This window comes from Phyllobates terribilis, unplaced genomic scaffold, assembly GCF_046119375.1.
Source record: "Phyllobates terribilis strain yellow unplaced genomic scaffold, ASM4611937v1 Scaffold_11__3_contigs__length_659146591, whole genome shotgun sequence".
In the NCBI taxonomy this organism is placed as follows: domain Eukaryota; kingdom Metazoa; phylum Chordata; class Amphibia; order Anura; family Dendrobatidae; genus Phyllobates; species Phyllobates terribilis.
Genome location: NW_027362771.1, coordinates 119,583,406 through 119,610,451, shown reverse-complemented (window position 1 = coordinate 119,610,451; position 27,046 = coordinate 119,583,406). Strand labels below are relative to the sequence as shown.

Here is a 27,046-nt window from a genome sequence, read left to right as displayed (position 1 = left end):
ATGCAAGATGCAAACATTGTGAAATAGATTTGTTAACCCTGGTGAGGCTGATGTACTTACATTGAAAAAATCCATATTACATTGGCTGTATAATCCTCTTACTAAAATGAGCATTTTATTAAGCTGCTGTGACAAAGTCACTGGCAAAGTACTAAAGGGGAGATATGTATCACTGAGGTTGTTAGCTTCAGTGATATGAACCCAAAAAAATGCTACAGCACACTAAGTGCTGAGAGGGGTTAATCGGCCATGTTTAGGACTAGGTTGATTGAACATCTGTAGAGTGGGTGGGAGGCTGTTCACCATATCTTCACCACAGGGTGGAGTCCAGGGGATAATACACATCCTTGTGGTTGATTCATTGTTGGGTGTGCCTGGAGATGTGAGTTCCAGAGCTGGATGTTTGTGTAAAGGAAAGTTGAACCTTTATATGTTGGTTCCTGAACGGGCGGACCTCCGCAGCAACACGGACTGTGCCGTACGTTATGTTTTGTTTTCTCATTAAGCCAGAAAGGCCATGTTTATTTTGCTAAACCTGCACTGATTTATGCAGTATCTTTAATAAACCAGTGGAAGATTTAAAGAGACAGCGTTCCTGTGTTTACCTCTATGTGCAGCCGAGTGAGCCGATCTACCACACTGGCAATATGTGTTAGAACCCTCCTGTTTGTTTTTGTTTCTATCTTCTGTTTTGCGGTCACGTGACCATCTGCCTATATATTCCAGCTCCGCCCTTCTGGCTTTGCTGGACTTCAGTGTTGTTTTGACTGTCTCTCTAGCCAGGTGCTTTTGTGCCTATCTATCTCTAGTTTGCTTGTTCCTCTGGGACCTCTAGTACTTTTTGTCAGTTTATATTTTGCTCTGCAACAACTTCTGTTAGGAGGTATCCCATTTTTGTCCCAGTACTTAGTTCCTTTAGGGATGCCTCCCTTTCTCTATAGGTCTCCGTTCAGACTAGCCGAGGACGAAGGCGGGTCTGTTCACAAGGAACAGGTAGCCCGCTACAACGTAGGGGCTCAGCTTAGTCTTACTGTAGGGACAGCTCTCCCCATCTTTCCTTAGCCTATGTTGCAGATCATAACAATATGCTCATTTTAATACCAAGAAGGAAAACTTTCACAAATGATTATTTAGTAAGTAAGAAGCTTCATGTATGTTCACCTGGCTCATCAGGTCTAATAGAGCTATTTAATAATTTATACAGTTTGTATTTAGAAATTTGGTGACCATACACCTTAGATAGCTGAGTGCAGAAAACCTTGTAAGTCAAAAGCAATTCCTCCTGACTTACCTGATATATATGAGATGGGTTCAGTTGCGTGTGTTTTCAAGGGGAAATAAACAAATTTCAGACATTTTGGCAGAGGACAAGGGATTAAACATTTTGTAATTCAAGATGGACTTAATGGTGTCATATCAAGATGTTTTTCATGGTGAAGTTTCAAGATGGTTTTCAAGATGGTGTATGGCTTACCTTTCGGCAATGTGCAGCTTCTGCTGTGCTATTTCGGAAAGTAGAAGCTTTGCCTCAATTGCCAATTCCAGGTCAAGTGTGGTACATTCTGACAGTTGATAATTATATTTCATCTCTACATCCTGGAGAATGCATTTTACGCTTCCTTCAGCTTCCTTTAATAACATGTTCTAATTTAATGGCAAAACAAACAACAAAGAGGCTAGATAAAAGTACTTTGTCTACATCCTTAGAAAACCTGTTTGCATATCAAAAGTAAATGGAAAATATGGTTTTCATCAAGGCATTACACCTTGATGGGTATTCCAGTCTTAACAAGTCATGACATTAGGCACCCACTAGATAGATGAAAACTGTTGGATCACTCGGGTTCCCATCGACACTGTACTCGGCTATCCTCAATGTCACAGACTTGAGTGGATCAGCAGGGCTGATCTGTTTAGGGTGGAATACCCCTTAAAGAAACTAAAAGGTAACCACTAACTAGACACATAAGGGAAAAGTAATCAGTTTATCAGCATTGTAACTTATGGCTCGTTTATACTGGATGACCCATGGCTGTAAACAACCGTTGAACGGCTACATAGAAGATGATCGGGACTTCCGATGTGCACAGAATGAACACTAACAGATGGTTCTGTGCATTTATAACCAATTTAAAGAGAAATACCATAAATATCAAGATTATATAACAAACCAAAGAGGAATAGGGTATAATAAGGACTATATGAACAAGAAAATATACCCAAATAAAAGCAAAAAAGCAACAAAGTTCAAAAATTCTATATATTTATTAACATGAGCTAAAACAACATACAATGGCACAAGACATGAATAAAAACATGGGCTGGGCAGCAGCGAGGAAAATAAATGATAAATAATATAACACAACAATTGTGTGTAAGTAATCCAATGGGTCAAAATCACCCAGGAATGAGAAATGTTCACTATTGAAGAGCACCATGTAAATAATAATAATATATTAAGATAAATATGAAAACAGTGCCAAAAGTGTTTTCATTTTCAACCTTTCACCTTTTAACACTTCATTAAATCACTTTTATTTATAATTTTATTTCTATATTTTCCCAGCCTTCTTTCACATTTACATTTATTTTTATTCTTTTTTATCCATAATTTTTATTGTCTTTATCACTTTTTTTTGTATTCCTTACTCACCTTCTCATATAATTTTAATAACATCTTTGTCTGGGCAGCACAGTGGCTCAGTGGTTAGCACTGTTGCTTTGCAGAGCTGGGGTCCTGGTTTCAAATCCCACCAAGGACAACATCTGCAAGGAGTTTCTATGTTCACCCACATGTTTATTTTGGTTTCCTCCGGGCTCTCCAAAGACATACTGATAGGGAATCTAGATTGTGAGCCCCAATGGGGACAGTGCTGATAATGACTGTAAAGCACCATGGAATTAATGGCGCTATATAAGTGAGTGAAATAAATAAATAAGTACATTTTTAACTTACTTCCTCATATTATTTAATGTTTTTTTTGTGTCTACTTCTTCTCATTCTCCATCATCCCAATTATTTTTTTAATTAATTGAAATTATTAATTGTTCTGAATAGACGTCGCTGCTTCTTTATTTTTTTGCGCTGACACGCACCCATGTGAAGTCTCCATGGACATCGCCTCACTGGTGCCGGTGGGACATTGCGTGTCATTTGGCTCCCGATAATGAGGCTTTCCATATTGTATAGATACTGTATTAATTGGTCTTACTTTCACAGCATCATTATGTAACAATGGGCCCACTTGTTTACCCTCCACGTCACTTCCTGAGGGAGGTCAGGTGGAACGCACCAAGAGGTATTTGGCTGGGAAACGGAGGGTTCACTGCAACATGCATGGTCAGTACTTTTAACTCTTAAGTTACCCGTTCAAATCATCTATATACTGTATGGGATTTTTTGCACTTGCACTTTACTCCTATTATATTGGCCCAGTTTTCATATTTATCTCAATGTATTATTAATATGAAATATTATCATTTATATGGTGCTCTTTAATAATTAATAATGCTCTTGGATGATTTTGACCCGTTGCATTACTTACACACAATTCTTGTGTTGCATTACTTATCATTTACTTTCCTCATTGCTGCCCAGCCCATGTTTTTTAATCATGTCTTGTTTTACTGTATGTTCTTTTAGCTAATCATGTTAATAATTAAATACAATTTTTGAACGTTGTTGCTTTTTTGCTAGGATATATTTTCTTGTTCTGTGCATTTAGGTTGTCATTGTTCTCGGCAGCACATGTACTGTTTACACAGGACGATGTGCCCATGAGAAGGACTATTTTTCAGCAGTCTGTTTACACTGCCCACAAATAATGATTAACAAATAGCTGTTTTCCCTGACACCCCTGATCAGGCAGACTCTGTCTTATGTGATGAGTCGCAATATTACCGTATTTTTCGGACTATAAGAAGCTCTTTTTTCCTCCAAAATTTTGGAGGAAAGTGGGGGGGGTGTCTTATAGTCCGAATGTATATGGACTATATATGGTAGCTGTGGGTAGTGGAGGGCGTGGGGGAGCAGCAGAGGCGGAGGATCGGGCACAGGAGGCAGGAGCGCCTGCTGCAGCCTACACTGTGCCTGCTACTAAAGAAAATGAAAATTCACTGCTCCCCATGCCCATGGGCGTGGAGAGCAGTGAATATTAATTTTCCTTAATAGCGTGCACACTGTACCCGCAGTGCGGCTCGTGCAGCGGCCAGCGGGCAGTGTGCCCGCTATTAAAGTCCATGAATATTCACTACAACCCACTCCCATGGGTTGTAGCGAATATTCATGCACTTTAATAGTGGGCAAACAGATCGCTGGCTGCTGCAGGAGCCGCACTGCGGGTACAGTGTGCATGCTATTAGGGACAATGAATGGTCACTGCTCCCCACGCACACAGTCCCGGCGTGGGGAGCAGTGACTCTTCCGACACAGCATCTCACAGCGTGAGGGCGCATGGCAGTGACGGCATGCGTGCCTCACACTGTGAGATCAGTGCTGGCAGCACAGCAGGACATAGCACTGGTACACAGGGAAGAAAGGGGAGTAGAAGTGTTTATTTTTTTGTGTGCAACATGGGATGTGGGGTGCCAAGCATACCAGGAAGAGAGATGAGGGGGCCATACATACCAGGAAGAGGGATGAGGGTGGCCATGCATACCAGGAAGAGGTATAAGGGGTGCCATACATACCAGGAAGAGGGATGATGGGGGCCATGCATATCAGGATGAGAGATGAAAAGGGTGCCATGCATACCAGGATGTGGGGAGCCATGCATACTTGAATGATGGGTACCATGCATACCAGGATGAGGTGTGCCATGCATACCAGGAAGAGAGATGAGGGATGCCATGCATACAAGGATGAGGGGGGCCATGCATACTTGGAGAAGGGGTGCCATGCATACCAGGATGATGGGTGCTATGCAACCAGGATGAGGAATGAGGGGTGCCATGCATACCAGGATGAGGGGTGCCATTCATACCAGGATGGAGATGAGGGTTGCCATGCATACCAGTATGGGGATGAGGGGCGCCATGCATACCAGGATGGGGATGAGGGGCGCCATGCATACTAGGATGGGGGATTTGGGTGCCATGCATACCAGGATGGTGGATTGGGGTGCCATGCATATCAGGATGGGGATGAGGGGTGCCATGCATACCAGGATGGGGATGGGGGCCACATGTAACAGGAAGGAGGGGCCATATATACCAGGATGGAGGATATTAACAGAATTGGGGGACATTACCCCTATACCAGTGTCAGCAGCAGACCTTCTCCCCCATAACATTGCATCATGACCACATTTTTTGCTTACATTTTTTTTTCTATTTTCCTCCTCTAAAACCTAGGTGCGTCTTATGGTCCGAAAAATACGGTAATTCTGGACTTTACGATGTCAACTCTTGTTCCTATATGGACATTTTGAAGCTTCTCATGGGTTGCAATGTGAAGCAACATTACCATGGATTTACAGTACAAGGGACTCAAAAAAAAATGGGTTGCAATGTGAAGCAACATTACCATGGATTTACAGTATAAGAGACTCAAAAAAAACCCTAACTGACATTGTAACATACTCAGTGTTCAATAAATGCTCAGAACATCCTGATCATGCACCAGACCTTTAATTTTGGTAGTGTAAGATCTCTAGAGGCAAGTTGTACTGGAGCATCACTTTCACCTTCGGATCCATAATCTTCTGCAAAAGAAAAAGAAAAACTAAAAATCTATTTAGAATCCTTATTAATTATTTCACAGAACAATACTTTTTGGGGGCTATGAAGGTTGTTACAATGCCACAATAAAATGGATATGCAAATAGCCTCTTTACAGAAGAAGAGAGCAGGGTCTCTAAAGCCAACTGTTGGGAAACAGCAATCCTAAAAGTCAAAATGGAATAAAGTGGCATGGCTGTTTAAAGGGTAAATATTGACTTAAAACCCTTCACCCCTGGGTGATTTTTCCATTTTTCATTTTCAGTTTTTCATCCCCTTCTTCCAAGAGCCAAAACTTGTACATGTTTCCCCGCCACATTGGCATATCAGGGCATGTTTTTTGTGGGACAAGTTGTACTTTTGAATGACACCATTCATTCTGCCACAAAGTGTACTGGAAAATGGGGAAAAAATCCAAGTGTGAACAAATTGTGAAAATTACGCAATTCTGACATTGTTTTTATTGAATTGTTTTTATGGTGTACATTTTATAGTAGAAATGACCTCGCAATATGATTCTGCTTATCAGTACGATTACGGCAATACTAAACATGTCCATTTTTTAAAATTATTTTATTGGTGAAAAAATTCAGAAGTTTGCAAAAAAGAAAAATTTAGGGGTTGTGTCTAGTGATGAGCGAACATGCTCGCCACTGCTCGGTACTCGCCCGAGCATCTCACTGCTCGGTGCTCTGAGAGTATTTCCTGGTTGGTTAGGCGGGAGCTCGGGTCCCCTCCTTGCATGTTTGGCGCTCTTTAGAGAGTCAATGAACATGAAGGAATTGCCTGCCACACACTGTAATGCCGTAGCCATGTTAGTTGTGGCATTACAGTGATTGGCTGGCCGCATAGCGTCATCAGGTGTATAGAAGACCGGGCGCCGCCATGCTCGTCACAGTCACTCCGGAATCAGGCAGTGTAGGGAGAGGTACCGCTGCGTCAGGGAGAGATTTGCTTCTTCATAGTTAGTATAGGTATTCCACACACATGTATATATATATATATATATATATACAGTACAGACCAAAAGTTTGGACACACCTTCTCATTTAAAGATTTTTCTGTATTTTCATGACTATGAATATTGTACATTCACACTGAAGGCATCAAAACTATGAATTAACACAGGTGGAATTATATACTTAACAGAAAAGTGTGAAACAACTGAAAATATGTCTTATATTCTAGGTTCTTCAAAGTAGCCACCTTTTGCTTTGATGACTGCTTTGCATTCTCTTGGCATTCAACTGAACTAACAGTCCTTCTGAGGACTAATCCAGCAGCATATAATCAGTGGTGATAGCAGGAATTAGGCAGGCAGGCAGTGTATGTGGCCGAATGCAATACATATAGCAAGAGGGTCCATTGAATGTCTTGTTAGTCTAGGTATTCCACAACATATACACTGCTCAAAAAAATAAAGGGAACACTTAAACAACAGAACAGAACTCCAAGTAGATCAAACTTCTGTGAAATCAAACTGTCCACTTAGGAAGCAACACTGATTGACAATCAATTTCACATGCTGTTGTGCACATGGAATAGACAATAGATGGAAATTATTGGCAATTATCAAGACACACTCAATAAAGTAGTGGTTCTGCAGGTGGAGACCACAGACCACATCTCAGTACCAATGCTTTCTGGCTGATGTTTTGGTCACTTTTGAATGTTGGTTATGCTTTCACACTCGTGGTAGCATGAGACGGACTCTACAACCCACAGAAGTTGCTCAGGTAGTGCAGCTCATCCAGGATGGCACAGCAATGCGAGCTGTGGCAAGAAGGTTTGCTGTGTCTGTCAGCATAGTATCCAGAGGCTGGAAGCGCTACCAGGAGACAGGCCAGTACACCAGGAGACGTGGAGGGGGCCGTAGGAGGACAACAACCCAGCAGCAGGACCGCTACCTCCGCCTTTGTGCAAGGAGGAACAGGAGGAGCACTGCCAGAGCCCTGCAAAATGACCTTCAGCAGGCCACAAATGTGCATTTGTCTGCACAAACGGTTAGAAACCAACTCCATGAGGGTGGCGAGAGGGCCCGACATCCACAGATGGGGGTTGTGCTCACAGCCCAACACTGTGCAGGACGCTTGCCATTTGCCACAGAACACCAGGATTGAAGAGCCACTGCCGCCCTGTGCTCTTCACTGATGAAAGCAGGTTCACACTGAGCACATGTGACAGACGTGACAGAGTCTGGAGACGCCGTGGAGAGCGATCTGCTGCCTGCAACATCCTTCAGCATGACTAGTTTGGCAGTGGGTCAGTAATGGTGTGGGTGGCATTTCTTTGGAGGGCCGCACAGCCCTCCATGTGCTCGCCAGAGGTAGCCTGACTGCCATTAGGTACCGAGATGAGATCCTCAGACCCCTTGTGAGACCATATGCTGGTGCGGTTGGCCCTGGGTTCCTCCTAATGCAGGACAATGCCAGACCTCATGTGGCTGGATTGTGTCAGCAGTTCCTGCAAGATGAAGGCATTGAAGCTATGGACTGGCCCGCCTGTTCCCCAGACCTGAATCTGATTGAGCACATCTGGAACATCATGTCTTCCTCCATCCACCAATGTCACGTTGCACCACAGACTGTCCAGGAGTTGGCGGATGTTTCAGTCCAGGTCTGGGAGGAGATCCCACAGGAGACCATCCGCAACCTCATCAGTTGCATGCCCAGGCATTGTAGGGAGGTCATACAGGTACGTGGAGGCCACACACAATACTGAGCCTCATTTTGACTTGTTTTAAGGACATTACATCAAAGTTGGATCAGCCTGTAGTGTGTTTTTCCACTTTAATTTTGGGGGTGACTCCAAATCCAGGCCTCCATTGGTTAATAAATTTGATTTCCATTGATGATTTTTGTGTGATTTTGTTGTCAGCACATTCAACTTTGTACAAAACAAAGTATTCAATGAGAATATTTCATTCATTCAGATCTAGGATGTATTATTTGAGTGCTCCCTTTATTTTTTGAGCAGTGTATATATATATATATATATATATATATATATATATATATCAGAGCTCGTCAGGCAGGGAGTGGCAGACTGCAGTGTATAATACAGCACAAGAGGCTCCATTCCAGTTCTGTCTGCGGCTGCTGTTACAGATATTTCTACAAATAGCCCCAGGTATCAGGGGCCAGGGATTATTATTTTTTTTATCTTAATCCTGATTATTTGGTTAAAAAGCAATCCAGAGAACACAGTTTTTCTGCTCCATTTGCTTGTCGCCACAGCAGAATACAGCCAGATTTTTTCCATATTACAGCGATAAAAATCCAGAAATTTGTAGTGAACGTGAAAAATATTGGCATCCATTTAAATTTTGTTGCAGTGTGTCAGTGAAGTTATTGACACCAGGTCGCTGTGCAAAATAGCAACCTACAGGCCAGCTATTTAAAACTGTGGTTTTCCGTCACAAGTATCACATATAAGTTCGCTCCAAATTCAGCCATTTCTGGCCTCCACTTAAATTTTGTTGCAGTGTGTCAGTGAAGTTATTGACGACAGGTCACTGTGAAAAATAGTTACCTACAGGCCAGCTATTTAAAACTGTGGTTTTCCGTCACACGTATCACATATCACTGCGGATCAAATCCAGCCATTTGTAGTGAATGTAGAAAATATTGTCCTCCATTTAAAATGGGAAAGGCGCGTGGCAAGGGACGAGGAAGTGGACGTGATGATGATGATGGTGCATGCAGAGGAGGAGGCCGAGGTCGTGGGCAAGCTGAAATTGTGCCACAACAAACACCCACATCTTCTCGCTCGACTTTCCTGTCACAATTAATAGGGGACCGCAGAACACCACTATTGAACACAGAGCAGTATGAAAAGGTTATTGGTTGGATAGCAGATAATGCTTCCAGTCACTTAGCCACCACCACCACCCTGTTTTCCACACGGTCAAGTCTCAGTAACTGTGAGTCTGGACTGCATATTCCTCACCCTGATCCTCCTTCCTCCCATCATGCCGAGTGCCCGGAGACAACTGTTCCCACACTTGGACACTCAGAAGAGCTGTTCACTTTTCCATTTATAGATTCGGGCCTCTCGCCCGGTCCACTTGAAGCAGGGCAAGAGGAGATCGCATGCAACGATGCCCAAATATTTGAGCAGCCACGGTCACACGAAGGCGACGGTGGGAAACTGTCACAAGATGATGATGAGACACAATTGCCAGAAAGTCACGAGGAGGACCAGGGTGCGGAAGTGCAAGATGAGGTGGTGGACGATGAAGTCACTGACCAAACCTGGCAAGGTGACATGCAGCGCGAGGACAGCAGCACACAGGGGAAGGGAGGCGTGGCACCACAACAGGCAAGAACAAGCAGTGTGGTGACCGCAGACAGAAGGTGGGCAACCGTTCCCCATAACATCAACACGACGGAAGTTGCCAGTACAACTGTTAGGTCTTCCTGAGTCTGGTTGTTTTTTAAAGACTGCCGATAACCCCAAAAAGGCCATTTGCACCACCTTCCAGGCCAGCATCAGCAGGGGTAGCAAAAGTAGCAGCCTGACCACCACCAGCATGATCAGGCACATGGCAGCAAAGCACCCGACTTAGTGGGCCGAATCTCAGGGTCCAGGAACAGTGTCTGCTAGTGACACCACTGCTTGTTCCGCTGTTGTGCATGCATGCCAATCCCCTGTCCATGGCGCATGCCAAGATGCCTCCCGCCCTGCACCTGTTGTTGAACACTCTCAACTAGCATCATCAGTAAGCACGTCCACGTCCTTGTCCCAGAACAATGCTCAGTTGTCCCTACCCCAGTCCTTGGAACGCAAGCGCATATACGCAGCTAACGCCCCACAGGCCACACTACTAAATTCACACAGTTCGTGAATGCTTGCGCTCGAAATGTTGCCTTTTAGGCTCGTGGAGATGGAAGCTTTCCGCAACCTGATGGTGGCGGCTGTCCCTCAGTACTCGGTCCCCAACCGCCACTATTTCTCCCGATGTGCCGTCACCGCATTACACTAGCACGTGTCACACAACATTAGCCATGGCCTCAACAACGCAGTTACTGGGAAAGTCCACCTAACCACGGACATGTGGACAAATGCTTGTGGGCAGGGAAGGGAATATCTCACTGACGGCACACTGGGTTAACATAATGGAAGCCGGGACCCAGTCGACCCTTGGGATGGAACACGTCCTCCCGATGCCGAGGATTGCGGGCCCTGGGTCAATCAGGGTTGCCCCCACATTCTACAGCTCCTGCACCTCCTCCGAAATCACCACATCAGTTGCAAGCTGGAAGCACTGCAGCACTGCCTTGGCCAAGTGGCAACAGGCTGTGCTGAAGCTAATATGCTTAGGTGACAAACCACACAAAGCTGAAGAGTTGAAGACAGCTCTGAAAGAGCAGGCAGATCTGTGGCTGACACCGCTGAACCTACAGCCATGCATGGTCATGTGTGACAATGGCCGGAACCTGGTGACGGCTCTGAGGCGAGCTCACACATGTACCATGCCTGGCCCATGTGCTTAACCTCGTGGTTCAGCGGTTTCTCAAAACCTACCTGGATCTGTCATATCTGCTTGTCAAAGTACGCCGCCTGTGTGACCATTTTAGAAAGTCAGCTACAGTTTCTGCCACTCTTGCCGTGCTTCAGCAGCGTTTGCAGCTTCCGGCTCACCGACTGGTTTGTGATGTCCCCACGCGTTGGAACTCTACATTGCAGATGTTGGGAAAGATTTGTGAGCAGAAGAGGGCAGTTGTTGACTACCTGCACCAACAAGGCCGACGGTATTTAGTTCAGACTCCACACATAAGTCCTCAGGAGTGGACATGGATGTCAGACATCTGTACCACTCTCAAAAACTTAGAGGACTGCACCAAGATGGTGAGCGACGATGAAGCCATAATTAGCGTCACCATCCCGCTTCTCTGTCTTCTGAAATGCTCTCTGCTCTCAATTAAAGAGGATGCATTGCAGGCGGAGCACGATGAGATGGAGCAAGGAACCATACAGGGTGATTGCACACAGCCCAGCCTCATCTCATCCCAACATGGATTGGGTGACAATGAGGAAGAGGAGGAGGAAGAACAGGAGCTAGTTTCCTGCGCTATAGAAGGTACTACCTGCACAACTGCCATACCGTCTGTTCAGAGTGGATGACCTGAGGATAGGGAGGAGGAGGAAGATGAGGAGGAGAGCATGGTCAGTCATCCTCTTGGTGAGGACACGGAAGTCTTGCCTCTTTGCAGTCTGGCACACATGGCTGAGTTTCTGTTACGCTGCCTTTCCTGTGACCATTGCGTTGTTCAAATTTTGGGTGACAGTCATTACTGGTTGGTGACGCTTCTAGACCCACGCTACAGGGAGAACTTTATGTCTCTTATTCCTTTGTAGGACAGGCCTAATAAAATGAGGCAGTACGAGAAGCCCTTGTTGCAGAATTAGTGAAAAAATTCCCATCTGAAAACGCTGGCAGCAGAGGTCACAGTTCGCTAGACAACCAAGGAGTACAGGCAAGAGAGCCACAAATGCAATCCAGCAGAGGCAGGGGAACACTGTCAAAGTTTTCTCAGACCCTCCCATCGCACAGGAGTGCAAAGTTTCAGAAGATGGTAAGAGAGTACCTTGCCGACTGTACCAACAACCTCCGTGATTCCTCTGTGCCTTATAACTATTGGGTATCCAAGCTGGACAAGTGGCTTGAACTGGCTCTCTATGTCTTGGAGGTCTTGGCCTGCCCTGCCGCTAGCGTTTTGTCAGAGCGGGTTTTTAGTGCCGACGGTGGAATTATAACGATAGGAGCATTCGCCTGTCAACTGAAAATGCTGACAGGCTGACTCTTATAAAAATGAACAAGAGCTGGATTGGGCCAGACTTCTCAACACCACCGAATGATAGCAGCGTAACAAACTCAAATACAGTGTCTTTTTTTGGGGAGGTCTAACTCTATTCCCATGCACCTCTGTCTTCACAGACATGGGTATACGCTTCCTGATTTTGTCTATTTGCTCTTGTCCTCCTTGCAGTCACTCCTTGCAGTCACTGCATATGCAATAACAGTATAGGAGACCCACTCGTTAATAATGGGAACAACGAAGCATAGCCGGCTGATGGCTCTCTAACAATAGCGATGGCAGACTGCTGGCCCTTTAAGAATAGTAAGGGCCGCCTGATGGCCCTATAAATATAGGCTTTGTGACTTTCAGAGTCCCTCCATCATAAATGAAACAGGATGTGTCTGATGATGTGTCACACACCACATGGCCAGATAAGGTTGTAAAATGTTAAAATGACATTTCCCGGTGAATGCATTTGTTTTAAAAAAATAACATAAAAAAACAAAAAAAACACAGTAGGATGTTTCTTTACTATAAAAACCAGAGTCACCAATGTAACCTCAATGTAATCACATTGTTCAGCTCCTGCACCTTCTCCTCCAGTTCGGCCTCCATCTCCAAAAGACCACGTCAGTCACAAGCTGAAAGCACTGCAGCACTGCCTTGGCCAAGTAGCAACAGGCTGTGCTGAAGATAACATGCTTAATGCTTAGGTAACAAACCGCCCACCGCTGCAGAGTTGTTGAAAGCTGTAACACAGCAACCTGATCTGTGGCTCTCATCGCTGAACATACAGCCAGGCATGGCCATGTGTGACAATGGGCAGAACCTGGTGACGGAGAAATGACAGCCGAAGTAGAAACGGTTTCCCAAAAGTTAGTCCTTTCACCGAGCTAAAAAATATGGCTGTGGTGAAATACAACTCACCGACAAGCTCTGGACTGGCTCTGTACCATCCCTGGCCGCATTTCCGTGTCCACGTGTTTGTGGTTAGGCGGTCCTTCCCAGTAAGTGTACTGGGGAGGGCACGGATAATGTTGTGGAAGGCGGAGATGACATCAGGAGACACAGTGGCGGTTGGGGACAGAGTATGGACACTCAGCCACCGCCAAGAGGTTGTAGACAGCTTCCGCCTTCACGAGCCTAAAAGGCCACATTTCAAGTGCAAGCAGCTTTAGAGGACTTCCTGGGAGAAATGACAGCTGGAGTAGATACGGTTTCCCAAGTCCTTTCACCAAGCTAAAAAATATGGCTGTGGTGACATACAACTCTCAGAAAAAAAGCTGTGGACTAGCTCCATACCGTCCCTGGCCACATTCATTTGACCACGTGTTTGTGGTTAGGCGGTACTTCCCAGTAAGTACACTGGGGAGGGCACGGGTACTGTTGTGGGACCCGTGCTTGTGGAAGGCGGAGGCGAGACCGGGAGACATAGTGGCGCCTGGGGACCGAGTCTGGACACCCGGCCGCCTCAGCCATGAGGTTCTGAACAGCTTCCGCCTCCACGAGCCTAAAAGGCCACATTTCAAGTGTCAAAAATTTGGCAGTATAGTATTGCAGCCTGTGGGTGGGTGGGTGGCTGGCTGCATACTTGCGCTTGCATTTCAAGGAATGGGGTAGGGACAACTGAACGCTGGGCTGGGACAAGGACGTGGACGGTGACTGTTGCAAGTCTTCGCATGCACCAAAGATCACTTATGGTGGGCACACTTTTAGGCAGTGACCTGGGAGTCAGAGATGCTTCGCTTCCAGGGGTCTTCCCCATGCTGTTCCCATGTCTTTTCAATGTTAAAATTACATTTCCCAGTGAATGCATTTGTCTTGGTTGAAAGCAATGCAAAAGTGCAAAAACACATCAAAAACGCTACGTGTGAACATAGCCCAAGGTGTAGAGGAGCATTTTTGTATATTTATTTTGCCTTATATACAAGTCATTACCCTGGAAAGGATGTTCTTTAACATATTTCCCAGGAAAATCCATTTTGGTTTCATTTTTGCATATTTTATTGTGAGTCCGTAAAAGTGGCGTAATACCTCTGACAACGTTGTTGACATCAGTGACCTGGGAGTCAGAAATGATTCCAGGGGTCTTCCCCATGCTGTTCCCATGTCATTTGAGCACTGTTCCCATCGATTTGGGCAATTTTTTGGCCCTCTGCAGACCGCTGGGGGGAGCCGCCTGAAAAATGCTCGAGCTTCCCATAGACTTACATTGGGCTCGTTACTCGGACATGAGCACTCCAATTTGCTCGACCAAAGCAACGAGTACCCAAGCATTTTAGTGCTCGCTCATCACTAGTTATGTCGCCATTTTCTGAAACCCAGAATGTTTTCATTTTTACATCGATGGAGCTGTGTGATGGCTTATTTTTTGCCGGGTCGGATGATGGTTTAATTGATACCATTTCGGGATGACAAATTGATCGCTTGTTACAGCATTTTTTGTGGTATTGCAGTGACCAAAACAATGTAATTTTGGCGTGCTTCAATTGTGTTAATTTACGGTGTTTACTGATCGAGTTAATTATTTTTATATTTTGATAGATCTGACTTTTCTGAAAGCGGCAATACCACGCTTAGAAGGATTCAGCTAGACAGTTTTTAATCATGTGAAGTCATAGACCTAATGGAAAAGAGAAGGATTAGCTGGGTTGAAAGGCAAAATGAGCAATTGTAAGTACAGAGTGCTATATAATATGACTGAAATATATTAAGAGTGTTATGCACACGCCCGGGCTAAGCGGCGTGTGCGTGTGATTGGTAGTGATTCCACTGGACCGTGCCGGAGAGTGAATGCCTGGAGGGGCGTGACTAAGTATTCACCCGATCCGACCAGGGTCGCACGACGGCATACGACGCCAGTGCACCAAGGAGGAACCGAGCAGAGGGACCAGGTGCTACTCCAGGACAGACCCCGGACACGGCTGTTGACCCACACAGGGGAATACAGGAACAGGCTGGTAGGCTGGCACACAGACTGGAGGGTATAGGCAGGCACGACTGGTATGCAGGCAGGCGGGTATGCAGGCAGGGGGGTAAAGGCAAGCACAGCTAGAGTGCAGACAGGGAGGCACTAGCAGGTAGGAACACAGGCGGGATAGGACCCAGTACACACCGGGACTCAGGAACAATACAGGCAGAGGGTTACAGGCAAGCACAGCTAGAGTGCAGACAAGGCTGAGCAGGGAGGACAGGGCTCTGTTCACACGGAACAGACAGGAAGGGAAAGACAGAGCCAGATACTCACACAGTACTTGCAGAGACAACAAGCAGGAGTTAGGTACGAGTTCAGACTCTGCAGAAAAAGGAAGGGAACGGACATAGAGGCAAAACAGGTAAAGGACAGGAGAGAGTTCAGACTGGAACTGAGTGTACGGAGGAGACCGACACTGCAGAGGGATACAGGAGCGGGTCTGGGAATACGGCCCCCAGAGAGGCGGAACGAACAGGCAAGGAGCGTGTTCAGACAGGACAGACCAGACGCAGGAGCGGGTCTAGGAAATCGGCCACTAGAAGGCGGAACGAACAGGCAAGGAGCGTGTTCAGACAGGACAGACCAGAGAACACAAAAAGGACACAGTTCAGACACGGGAGCTGATACCGCAAAGCAGGAGACATACAGGACTCAGTTCAGACACGGGAGCTGATACCGCAAAGCAGGAGACATACAGGACACAGTTCAGACACGGGAGCTGATACCGCAAAGCAGGAGACATACAGGACTCAGTTCAGACACGGGAACTGATACAAAAAGCAGGAGACAAGAGACGGGACCTGGCACCTTCAGAGTGCAAGCACACACTGAAGGAAACACTATGCTCAGGCAGGGATAGAAGGGAGCTGCCGAGCTATATACCAAGTGACAGACAGCAATAGGCTGAGGACGCACAAGGGGTGTGACCCACAGCAGGTACAAAAGGCAGGAAGTGATCGGGCGCCGCCTTTAAGCAGCAGAAACAGACACAAACAGACAGCATGGAGGGAAGCCAGAGAGACATTCTGGACAGGAGATCAAGTGCGCCCTCTTGCACAGTGGGAGATGGACCACCATGCAAGGACGCTGCCAGGTATGTTACAAAGAGGATAAAAACTTTGAAGGCAGTGCTTCATGAAGGCTAAGTGCCCACGATGCAGAAATGCTGCAGATTTTTTCCGCATCTCCCTGGCAGGAAAAACGCATGCGGATTTTACATGCGTTTTTCCTGCCAGGTAGAAGCGTTTATCAAGTGTTCTTCACATGCATTTTCGCATGCGGGTTATCAAGCGCTTTTCCAAGCGATTTTAGCATCACTTGGAAAAGTGCTTGACAACTTGCAACCGGCATGGATTTATATAGTGTGACCAAGTTAATAGTTTAAAGAAAGAATAAAAATGGTAAAAAATAAACATGCGTGACCTGTCACATGACTAAATGACGTCACTGCAGGTCCTTTTAGACCATCGCGAGCCGTACAAGAGACCGGACGCAGCGTACAGGAGACCGGGGGACATCGGAAGGTAAGTATAATGTTTATTTTTTATTTTAAATTCTTTTTTTAACAGGAACTATGGTACCCGGGTCTGGAGGAGAGTCTCCTCTTCCCCAGACCCAGGTACCATCCGTACAATGAATAGCTTAATATCCGCATGTGCACATGTAGTCATGCGGATATTAAGTGATTCAATGCAAGTCAATGGCGGCAATTACGCTGCGTGTCCGCAAAATTAATGGTAGTGCTGCGTATTTTTCCGCAATGCTAATCCGCAGCGGAAATTTCCGCAGCATGTGCATATCATTGGGGACCATCGGGCACGTATTACCAAGCGTTTTTTAAGCGCTTTCGCTGCAGAAATTCCGCGGCAAAAACGCTTGAAAAACATATAGTGGGCACGCAGCCTAAGGCTATGTGCCCACGATGCAGAAATGCTCAGGATTTTTTCCTGAGCGTTTCTGCATCTCCCTGGCAGAAAAAACGCATGCGGATTGTACATGCGTTTTCCTGCCAGGGACATGCGGAAATGGAGCGTTATTCACTGACATTTCTGTATGCGGATCGACAAGCGCTTTCCAAGTGATTAGCATCACTTGGAAAGTGCTTGTGACAACTAGGTCACACTATATAAATCCATGCAAACAGCATGGATTTATATAGTGTGACCCGAGAGAGAGGTTAAAAATAAAAAAATAAATATATACTTACCCTCCGATGGCCCATGCTTTCTTCCTTCGCTCGGTGCCAGCAGCGGTGGATTGAAAGACCTGCCGACGTCAGCGTCGCGTGACCCGTCACATGACTCTGACGTCCATTTTTTAATGGTACCTGGGTGTGGATGAGACTCTCCTCTCCTCTACACCAGGGTACCATTCACACATTAGAACGCGCCAATTACGCAAGTACAGATGCAGTCTTGCGGAATTGGCGCGTTCTAATGCAAGTCAATGGCGGCGAAAACGCAGCATTTCTGCAAAATAATTGGTAGTGCTGCGTTTTTTTCCGCAATGATAATCCGCAGCGGAAATTTCTGCAGCATGTGCACAGCACATGCGGATTATCATTGGGGAACATTGCTGCCCTTCTACCATGCGTTTTTAATGCGTTTCCGCAGCTGCAAAAACGCTGCAGAAACGCATTAAAAACGCATCGTGGGCACACAGCCTAAAGGTGTTTCCAATGCAATACATCTATCGTTTATCCACAGTTAGTGCGTAAGTGCTAAATGTTTCAAAGAAGTGAATAAAGTGGTGATCATGCATGAACACCACCACTGTATTCACAAAGGTACTTTGGAATCACCATTCTAAGGATCTATTGGGTCATGTGGAATGCTGCAAAATGTATTTAGTAAGAAAACCCCTTTAATTCCTTTCTTCTTTCTGCTATGTAATATCACTAACATAGTATCTACTATTTCTTGGTTTTCCGATTTGATGTTTTCTTCCCCTTTAGCTAAAAACATGTAAATATTTCACACTTTTATTCCCTAGTTTTTTTGGCCTGCTGCATTTTATAATTACAATGTTTGTCAGAAAAAGCATATATTGTTTTCCTGTAGAGTAGGGTGGCTGTGATCACAAATGGCCCCCTAAAGTGCCAATCAGTGGACATAAAATAGTACTCCTGGTAATTGTGCTGCACACAGTACTCATCTCTCTGCCCCTGTGACTCTTTTTGCTTTAGATCTGAAAGAGTAATGGTCACGGAGGAGAAAGAAATGGCTTTTGAGTCTCTAACACAACTGTACTTGCTAGTCAACCAAAAATAAATCATTAAAAAGATTTGATCTACAAGGTCCTAACTTGGTGACCAGATATCTTTAAAGATGTGAATATTTTATAAAACCCAACGATCTTAAAGATTAAAAGAAAGTAAAATTAAACTGTGCTTCTCATAATATTTCTGACCTTTTCTTAGAATAGTTCTGAAAGTGACTGTACTATTAAAAACAATCAGTTTGTACAAAGTGCAATTAGTACCTGTGTGTTTTGCTTTAATTGTGTTACTAAGCATGGACCAAAGAACTAATAACATAATTACTAGATGTATTAGAGTGAAAAAAATTAGAGGGCTGTAATTCTTTCAAAGATAAAGCTGAGTACAATATGATATAATTATAGTGTATAAAGGATGGCAATAAACATTCTTACTGAAAACACATTATTCCCTTATTTAAAGGGAATAAGTCAGCAAGATCAAACTCCCCAAACAGCATAGGTCTTTGAAATGTAAATTGATCTAAGCCTTTACATCTTCTACCTGTTGTTGCAATTCTGAATAATTATCATTTTAATTTATAAGCAAAAGAGGCATTAGGTGCTCTGGGCATGACAGAACACTTACCAAGCCACTGTCTCATTTGGTGGTTTCCCTGTCCAGCACCAACCTCTTTAGTCTAATAGATAGCTCACAGTCTGATTTCTTTGCTTGGTGCCAGATGTCATATACTGAGCTATCAATCAAGCTAAAGAGACTGGTGATGGGTGGGGAAATAACCTAGGAAGGCAGTGGCTCCTTGAAGGGGTTTTCCCACAAACAAAAGTTAATTTTAATCAATAGATCTTGGAATAATAATAACTTCCACAATTGGATGTTATTAAATAAAATGTTCCTGTGCTGAGATAATCTTATAAATGTGTCCCTGCTGTGTACTGTGTAATGTCTGTGTCTGACCGTGCAGGAACATGGTCTGATCATTCCACAGCTCCTGGGCAGGGGAGGAGAAAAAAAATATACAGACATTACAGCAGAGGGATCACAGCGGATTCTTTCTTTGAAATAAAACATTGTTTAAAATTCTTTTACCTCACTAAAAGAATCAGATGTGATCCCCTTCTGTCCTGTCTGTATATTCTTTTGCTTACTCCCCTGCCCAGGAGATGCGGTATGATCAGACCATGTTCCTGTACAGTAAGACACAGACATTACACAGTACACAGCAGGGGCACATTTATAAGATTATCTCAGCATAGGAACATTTTATTTAAACACATCCAATTGTGAAAGTTATTATTATTATTCCAAAATCTATTGATTAAAATGAACTTTTGTTTGTGGCAAAACCCATTTAAGTGCTCTATCACACCCATAGCTCTTAAAGCATCATTTGAATATGAGTAAAAATGCTACTTGGGCATGCAGCAAAAGATAGAAGATATAAAGGTGTCAGTGGATTAAAATTTCAAATATCTGCATCGTCATATTGTCACGGGTGTGTCAGGTGTGACAGACAGTAACTCTGGATCCGGCTGTAGAAGGTCACTGCGCTTGGCATTGCAGACGCCTTCTTGATCCTCTCATCTCTGTAATATAGTTATATCCTTCTCCCTTTAGGACAGAGCAGCGACCTCCACCTTCTGCTGCTGATTGACACACCCTTGCTTGGTAGTTAAAAACTCTCAGTTTCTCCAGAGAGTCGCCGGTGATACTTCTATGTACCTCTATGCAGGCTTGGAGTACTAGCAGCCGGCTAGTCTCGTCTTTTGTGCGCTTGGAGGACAGTTGGCGTGATCTCTCTGGTGTCTGTTCAAGCTAAGCATATCCCCCTTGTTTGTTTACCTTGTTGTCTTTAGTTTGTAGTGGGGCCTGACTAGTGCTCACCCCGTCCCCTCCCTATCTAGGGCCTAGCTCTAGAGACATTCAGGGTTTAGGTTCTTGCTCGGCGATAGATGCAGAACCTATATAGGGATGATAGCGTAGGCAGGGTGATATTAGATCTGCCTAGAGGTCTCCACTGCCCCTTTCCCTAGTTGTTGGGCTCCCTTCCCACTCTTCCAGTCATTGCACACTTATTCCTTCCCTCACCTTGAGTGACACATATATGCGGTCTGGGGATGGGCTGATCTTACTTACAGATTCCCTTTAAACCATATTTTCATCTACATAACACTGTAACAACAACAGATTTACTGCAGGTTCTGCAATTATGGGGGAGATAAAACTCAAAGTTGATAAATGTGAGGTTATTCACTAAGGCTCTGTCAACAATACTTCTAACCATATGTTACATGGAATATTGCTAATATTACATGGGAAGAAAGGTTAAACAAATTTAGAATAAGCATTTAAAATAACTCTCATTATGCCAAACATCAGCTTCAAGAGGAAATAAAAAATAATGTATGAAAGAGAGGCAACAATGTCTGATTAAAGCATAATTTACTAACATTTTGAGCTTTTGATGTGCTTATAATATCATGAAGTGTTGGCAGGTTGTACATGGAAGTTACACTACCATAAATTCTACTGTGAATACATGATCCTATGTCTGCATAGAAAATCTAATAGCCGTACTTGCATTTGCACAGAAGCCCTGGAAGGCAATGAGGGGCTGATATTACTGTGCATGTGTGACCACCAAACTGGACTGGCAGCCAAATTCCAAACAAGAGCATATAGAGGAGTAGTAAGTTTTTAACGTTCATACAGTGCAAATGCCAGAAGAGAATCTTATTAAAAAGATGTTTTTTGTATGATCCCACATCATTTCAGTGCTATTTACTATTTGGGAAACCTTTTCAACAAACTGAGATTCTATCTTGAAGATATAGTAAAAAAATAGAATTACAGCAGAAATTGTATATTAAAAATGAGGGTGCAAGCATCAGGACAATTACAATCCAAAGAAAAAAGCAGCACTTGAGTAAGGATTAGTGTTGGTTTTGGAGCCTAAATTTCACATTTACACTATGGGTGAATAAAGAAGGTCCGTTTTTCTACTTGAATGGCGGGCATTGGAGTGCTGCCTCCTTTTATTTGAATTAAAAATCAAAGCAATTAAGAAAGCGTCTAATTCATGATGAGCCGTGTTGTTCCTTACGACAGGGATCTTACTCCAGTCCACGACTTGAGTAAATTTTGTGGCGATTTGCACATCACTCGTCAGATGCTCCTGATTCATTGAGAAGCATATAGCATATTCTTAATGAATCAGGAGTGTTTCACCCCAACATGCCCTTTCATCAAGACCGGTGTGAAAAATTCCAGTCTTGATTTATAATTATATAGTTATCTACAATTAGAGATGAATGAAGTTTCACTCAGACACAGATCTCTTGGAAATGTGGCTAAATGAATTGATGAAAGGACAGTTTGTTGGCTTTTTGGATGGGGAAAATGAGGCCTAATTGATCTTATTAAAATGTAAAGCTATATCTAGGAACAAAATATAGATTTGTCAGTTTAAAGAAGCACTCCTCCCATCAAAATTTGCATCCTCTTAATATATTGCAGTCATCATATTATATAGCACTGTGTACTTACAATTGCTCATTTTTCCTTTCTACCCAGCTAATCCGTCTCTTTTCCATTAGGTCTATGACTTCACATGATTAAAAACTGTCTAGCTGAATCTTTCTAAGTTCTATGTAGAGACAGGAAGTCTGTTTTCCTTGTATGACTCATGTGTCTCTTCAAAAGTCCCTGACAGGGGGAGCAGAGCAACTGGGTCAGGAGTTGAAGAGGGGAATGATAAATGCAGGGAAAATAGACTTCCTGTTTCTACCCAGAGCAAGAAAAAGAGAATAACTTACTGGGTAGAAAGGCAAAATGAGCAATTGTAAGTACACAGTGCTATATAATATGATGACTTTAATATATTAAGAGGATAAAAATTTGGATGAGAGTGCTTCTTTAATTCCAAGAAGGAATTGGTTTTATCTTTAGGATAAAAGACCAGTCATTTACTTTTTAAGTCACGTGAACAATTAGTATCAATATAAAGCAATGATAGTGGCATATACTTGGCAACACTTTAAAGTGAATGTAGCTATTTCAGTGGGTTTTGTTACCTGACAAGGTTGGTTCCCGATTTTTACTTTGAGGCTTTGTTCTGTCCCCAGTCACATAATATCCAGGCTCCTTCTCTATCTCAGGGATGGCATTAATCGTCGAAGACAGTTTTAGGATGAAATATGTTTTAGCCAGTACCAGCTTATTCATGGTTGCTTGATCACACACAGACAGCAGACAAGGACTGGGTTTTCTGTAGAGAATTTCATCTAGTGCCTGTAATTTTAAGAGTTTACAGAACATGCAGAATAAAGAAGATTACCACTATTGTCTACATAGAATTTCGATTCAATTAATGGCTATTCCTATAATATGAAATATGTAACATATTTTATCATTAGCATTCTATCCTATTACATTCTTTTGGTTGATATTTTGTGAACTAGACTGTTTCGTAGCAGAATATGGTTCTTCAATTAAAGAAGCCTTAGGGACAAGAACTGCACCTTTAGTGGAGCAAGTATCAAGCTATTGCTGTAAGGAACAGTTCTGACTTTTCTTCCTTTAGTAGCTAAACCACAGGGGTATACCTAGTCATGACAGCAGACTTTACTTAAAAATAGAGGGTAAAACATTCTTTTTGAGAAAAATACCCCTTTTTCTAGTTACACAATAGCATACTTAAAATGTAAATGAAGAAAAAATAGACAAATTAGGATAACATTTAATAATATATAATAAGGAACGTTAGGAAAGCATGAATAGCGGAGATCTGGAATTTTCGTTTTGCTAAAACAGCCTAATGTACATTTGTACGCTGTGCACTGATCCAATGTTTACTTGTATACATTATTAATACTAAGCAAGTTTCAACCGGCACAGCAAAAAAAGACAGTTTCAGTGATCGCTAAAAGCAGTAAGCAAAGTTAAATATGACACTTTAGAGGATGTTTATAATGCAATAAAAATCCAATAAATCCCATATTCCCGTAAGGGCTCGTTCAGACCAGCAGATTATACTTCCGTGTGTTGTATGTATGCAAATAGGGGACATACAGACAGCACACTGAAAAAATGCAGGGTAATGGGGTAGGTCAGATGAATGGTTTGTGGTAAGACGACTCACTCGGCTGCTTTCAGAAGTAGACTCAGGACACGGTTTCCTCTGCAGATTTAATGTACGACATAAAGCTCTGCAGATTCAGTAAAATAAACACGGCCTTCCTGGCATAACAGTGAAATAAAAGATAAACGATAGCAGAGTCCAATAAACGATAGCATAGTCCATAGGGGAGTGGTGTTCGCCCACACAAGTTGTAGCACAGCCTTCAGCTCCTCCTGAGCTATAGTTTTCCAGTCTGGAGACCCTGCCTCTCCAGACACACAACCACCGAAAAAAAATAGTGACTGAGCATTTAACCTCGCTCAGCCATACCCTGAGGGAGGTAGAGTGAATGACTTCCCACCCATCTCTATGCCATTCACACAAAACCACACCCTTTTTAGGTGAATTAACCCCCAACATATAACATGCTGGAGAAAAGTTGTAGGTTCAGTTCACACAGGTTAGAAGCCACAGTGACACATACCTCCCCTCGCACATAACACCAGTGACTCTGTCACAGGTTTTACAGATGGACTGACAATCCCCATGTAAAACATTGCAGCATGCACTAGTCGATCAAACTCTACTAAAATTAAAGGGTATGTTAAAAACAAGTAAGCCATAAGTCTTTTTTTTACAGATCCATTGCAAAATGGCAGCAGAGTGGCTCAGTGGTTAGCACTGTTGCTTTGCAGTACTGGGAACAAATCCCACCAAGGACAACATCTGCAAGGAGTTTGTACGTTCTCCCTCTGCTTGCGTTGGTTTTCTCTGGATTCTTTAGTTTGCTCCCACACTCCAAACACATACTGATGGGGAATCTAACTGTGAGCCCCAATGCCAATAATGTCTGTAAAGCACTGTGGAATTAATGGCACTATACAAGTAAGTAAAATGAATAAAAATAAAAAATAAATTATTAAGATGGTACTAAAGAAGGTGTTCTCCAAACATGAGATAAAATGCATCGTTATTTGTCAGTATGAGCTGCAGACTGAAGACATAAAGCTCCCGAGATCTATGTCTTAACTGAAACCGCATATGTGAAGAAATATGTTATAAGCCACGTTGTGATGGGCAAGGAGATTTCCAGCTTCATCCTCCCAACTTCTGTCAGTTTGACAGCTTTATAGCAGTGCACAGAGATTGTCTGTTCCCAACTAGAAAACAAATAAACATTGAGGAAGATGGAGATAACTCTCTTTACACTGTGGGGGTTCTACTCACTCAGGTGCGAGGCAAACAGGATGCATGTTCCTTTAAATGTCCATGTCGGTTTATTCCGTCATAAACCCGGCAAAAGCAAAAAGAAATACAAACAGCCTATAGTTCAGGAAAAAAACAGTAAAGATTCCTTAAAGCGCACCTGTCAGCAGGATTGTGCTTAGTAAACCACATACACTGCCAGGTGGGAGCCGTTACACTGAGTAAAATGATACCTTTGATGACTAAATTTGTCCAGTGGTTCTTTTATAATGTTTACCTTCAGTTCTGCCATAATAATATGCTCGTGCTCTGGTGCGGGACTTTAGGTATGGGCTGTAACTGGTGCTGTCATTATGTATGCCTCTGGCCTCTGCCAGGTCACTGTGCTTTCAGTGACCTGCCTACTATTTTAAATATTGCCTTTGTAATTTCTTTGCCAATTTGAAATAAATTTACATCCCAAAAATAGCCATCGAAGCCTGCGCAGTAGCATTTTTTGGTTGCCGAGAGATGCTACTGCGCACGAGCGTCGGGTTTTGCTTTTGGAAAGAGAATTTGGGTGCAGCAATATGGCGTCGCGCATGCGCAGTAGCATCTCTCGGCAATCGAGAAATGCTACTGCGCAAGCGCCGGCGGCCATATTGCTGCAGGCAAGTTTCTTTTTCCTGTAGCAAAATGGCACTCGCACATGCGCAGTAGCATCTATCGCTGTCACGGGTGTGTGAGAGGTGACAGACAGTCGCCCTGCAGTTGGTTGCAGGAGATCTCTACATTTGGCATTACAAACATCTTCCTAGAGGCCGGCTATCTCTAGGACCCAGCGGCTACCCCCCTTCCCTGGCCTGGGTGTATAAATAACTGGTGTGTCTGAGAGGGAGGTGCCGACGATATTCATTACTACTTGTGAGGCTTAGCAAGAGCAGTACTTCGTCCTCTCTGGAGCTTGAGGCCGTGTGTGCATTTGTTTTGAGTCGTCTAAAGCTAAGCAATTCCCCTGTTTGTCTACCCTTGTTGTCTATAGAGTTTAGTAGAGATCGACTAGTGCTCAGCTCCTTCCTTCCCTAGCCTTAGCCATACGCCAAGGAAAGTCAGGGCGAGGCACGCGTGCGGCGATTGTTGAAGAGCCATTATAGGGACAGTAGTTGAGACAGGGTGACACTAGACCGGACTAGGAGGCCTCCACTCCTCCCTTTCCCTAGTGTCTGGGCTCCCTTTCCCTCTGTGTTGCACTAGTCTTTCCCACACCTTACGTGACAATCGCTTGCTGATGCTACTGCGCACGCGCGTGCGCCATTTTGCTACAGGAAAAAGAAACTTGCCTGCAGCAATATGGGCCCTCGCCGCCTGCGCTTGCGAGGTAGCATTTCTCGACTGCAGAGAGATGCTACTGCGCACGTGCCATTTTGCTACAGGAAAAAGAAACTTGCATGCAGCAATATGGGCCCCCACCGCCTGCGCTTGTGCAGTAGCATTTCTCGATTGCCGAGAGATGCTACTGCGCAAGCGCCGCGCCATATTGCTGCACCCAAATTATTTTTCCAAAAGCAAAATGGCGCCCGCGCATGCACAGTAGCATCTCTCAACAACTGAAAGATGTTACTGCGCATGTGCGGGCTTCGGCGGACATTTTGGGGGATGTAAATTTTAAATTGGCAGAAAAATTACAAACGCAATATTTAAAATAGTAGGCAGTTCACTGAATGCAGAGTGACCTGTTAGAGGCAAGAGATAGGACTACATAATGAGAGCACCAGCTACAGCTCCTCCCTAAAGTCCCGCCCCGAAGTACAAGCATATCATTATGGCAGAACAGAAAAGAAAGATTATAAGAGAACCACTGGACTGATTTCATCATCAAAGGTATCATTTTATTTAGTTTAATGGCACCCACCTGACAGTGTAAGTAGTTTACTAAGCACAATCCTGCTGACAGGTGAGCATTAAGCCAAAGTCTCTGGTTAACCAGTCCTGTGGGTACAAAGGCTGGGTAGCTTTCAGTCCACTGGCTC

The 27,046-nt window shown here is 44.0% G+C and overlaps 1 protein-coding gene across 3 annotated transcripts in view; it reads right to left on the bottom strand.

Annotated features, from left to right (window-relative positions):
• CFAP54 (cilia and flagella associated protein 54) overlaps positions 1-27,046 on the bottom strand; it is a 526,588-nt gene that overhangs the window by 111,961 nt on the left and 387,581 nt on the right. For all 3 annotated transcript variants that reach the window (XM_073651573.1, XM_073651574.1, XM_073651575.1), the window contains 3 exons: positions 22,786-23,002; positions 5,626-5,702; positions 1,475-1,644 (listed from right to left, as the gene is read on the bottom strand). In XM_073651573.1, coding sequence (XP_073507674.1) covers positions 1,475-1,644; positions 5,626-5,702; positions 22,786-23,002 — 464 coding nt within the window. The remainder of the gene's footprint in view (positions 1-1,474; positions 1,645-5,625; positions 5,703-22,785; positions 23,003-27,046) is intronic.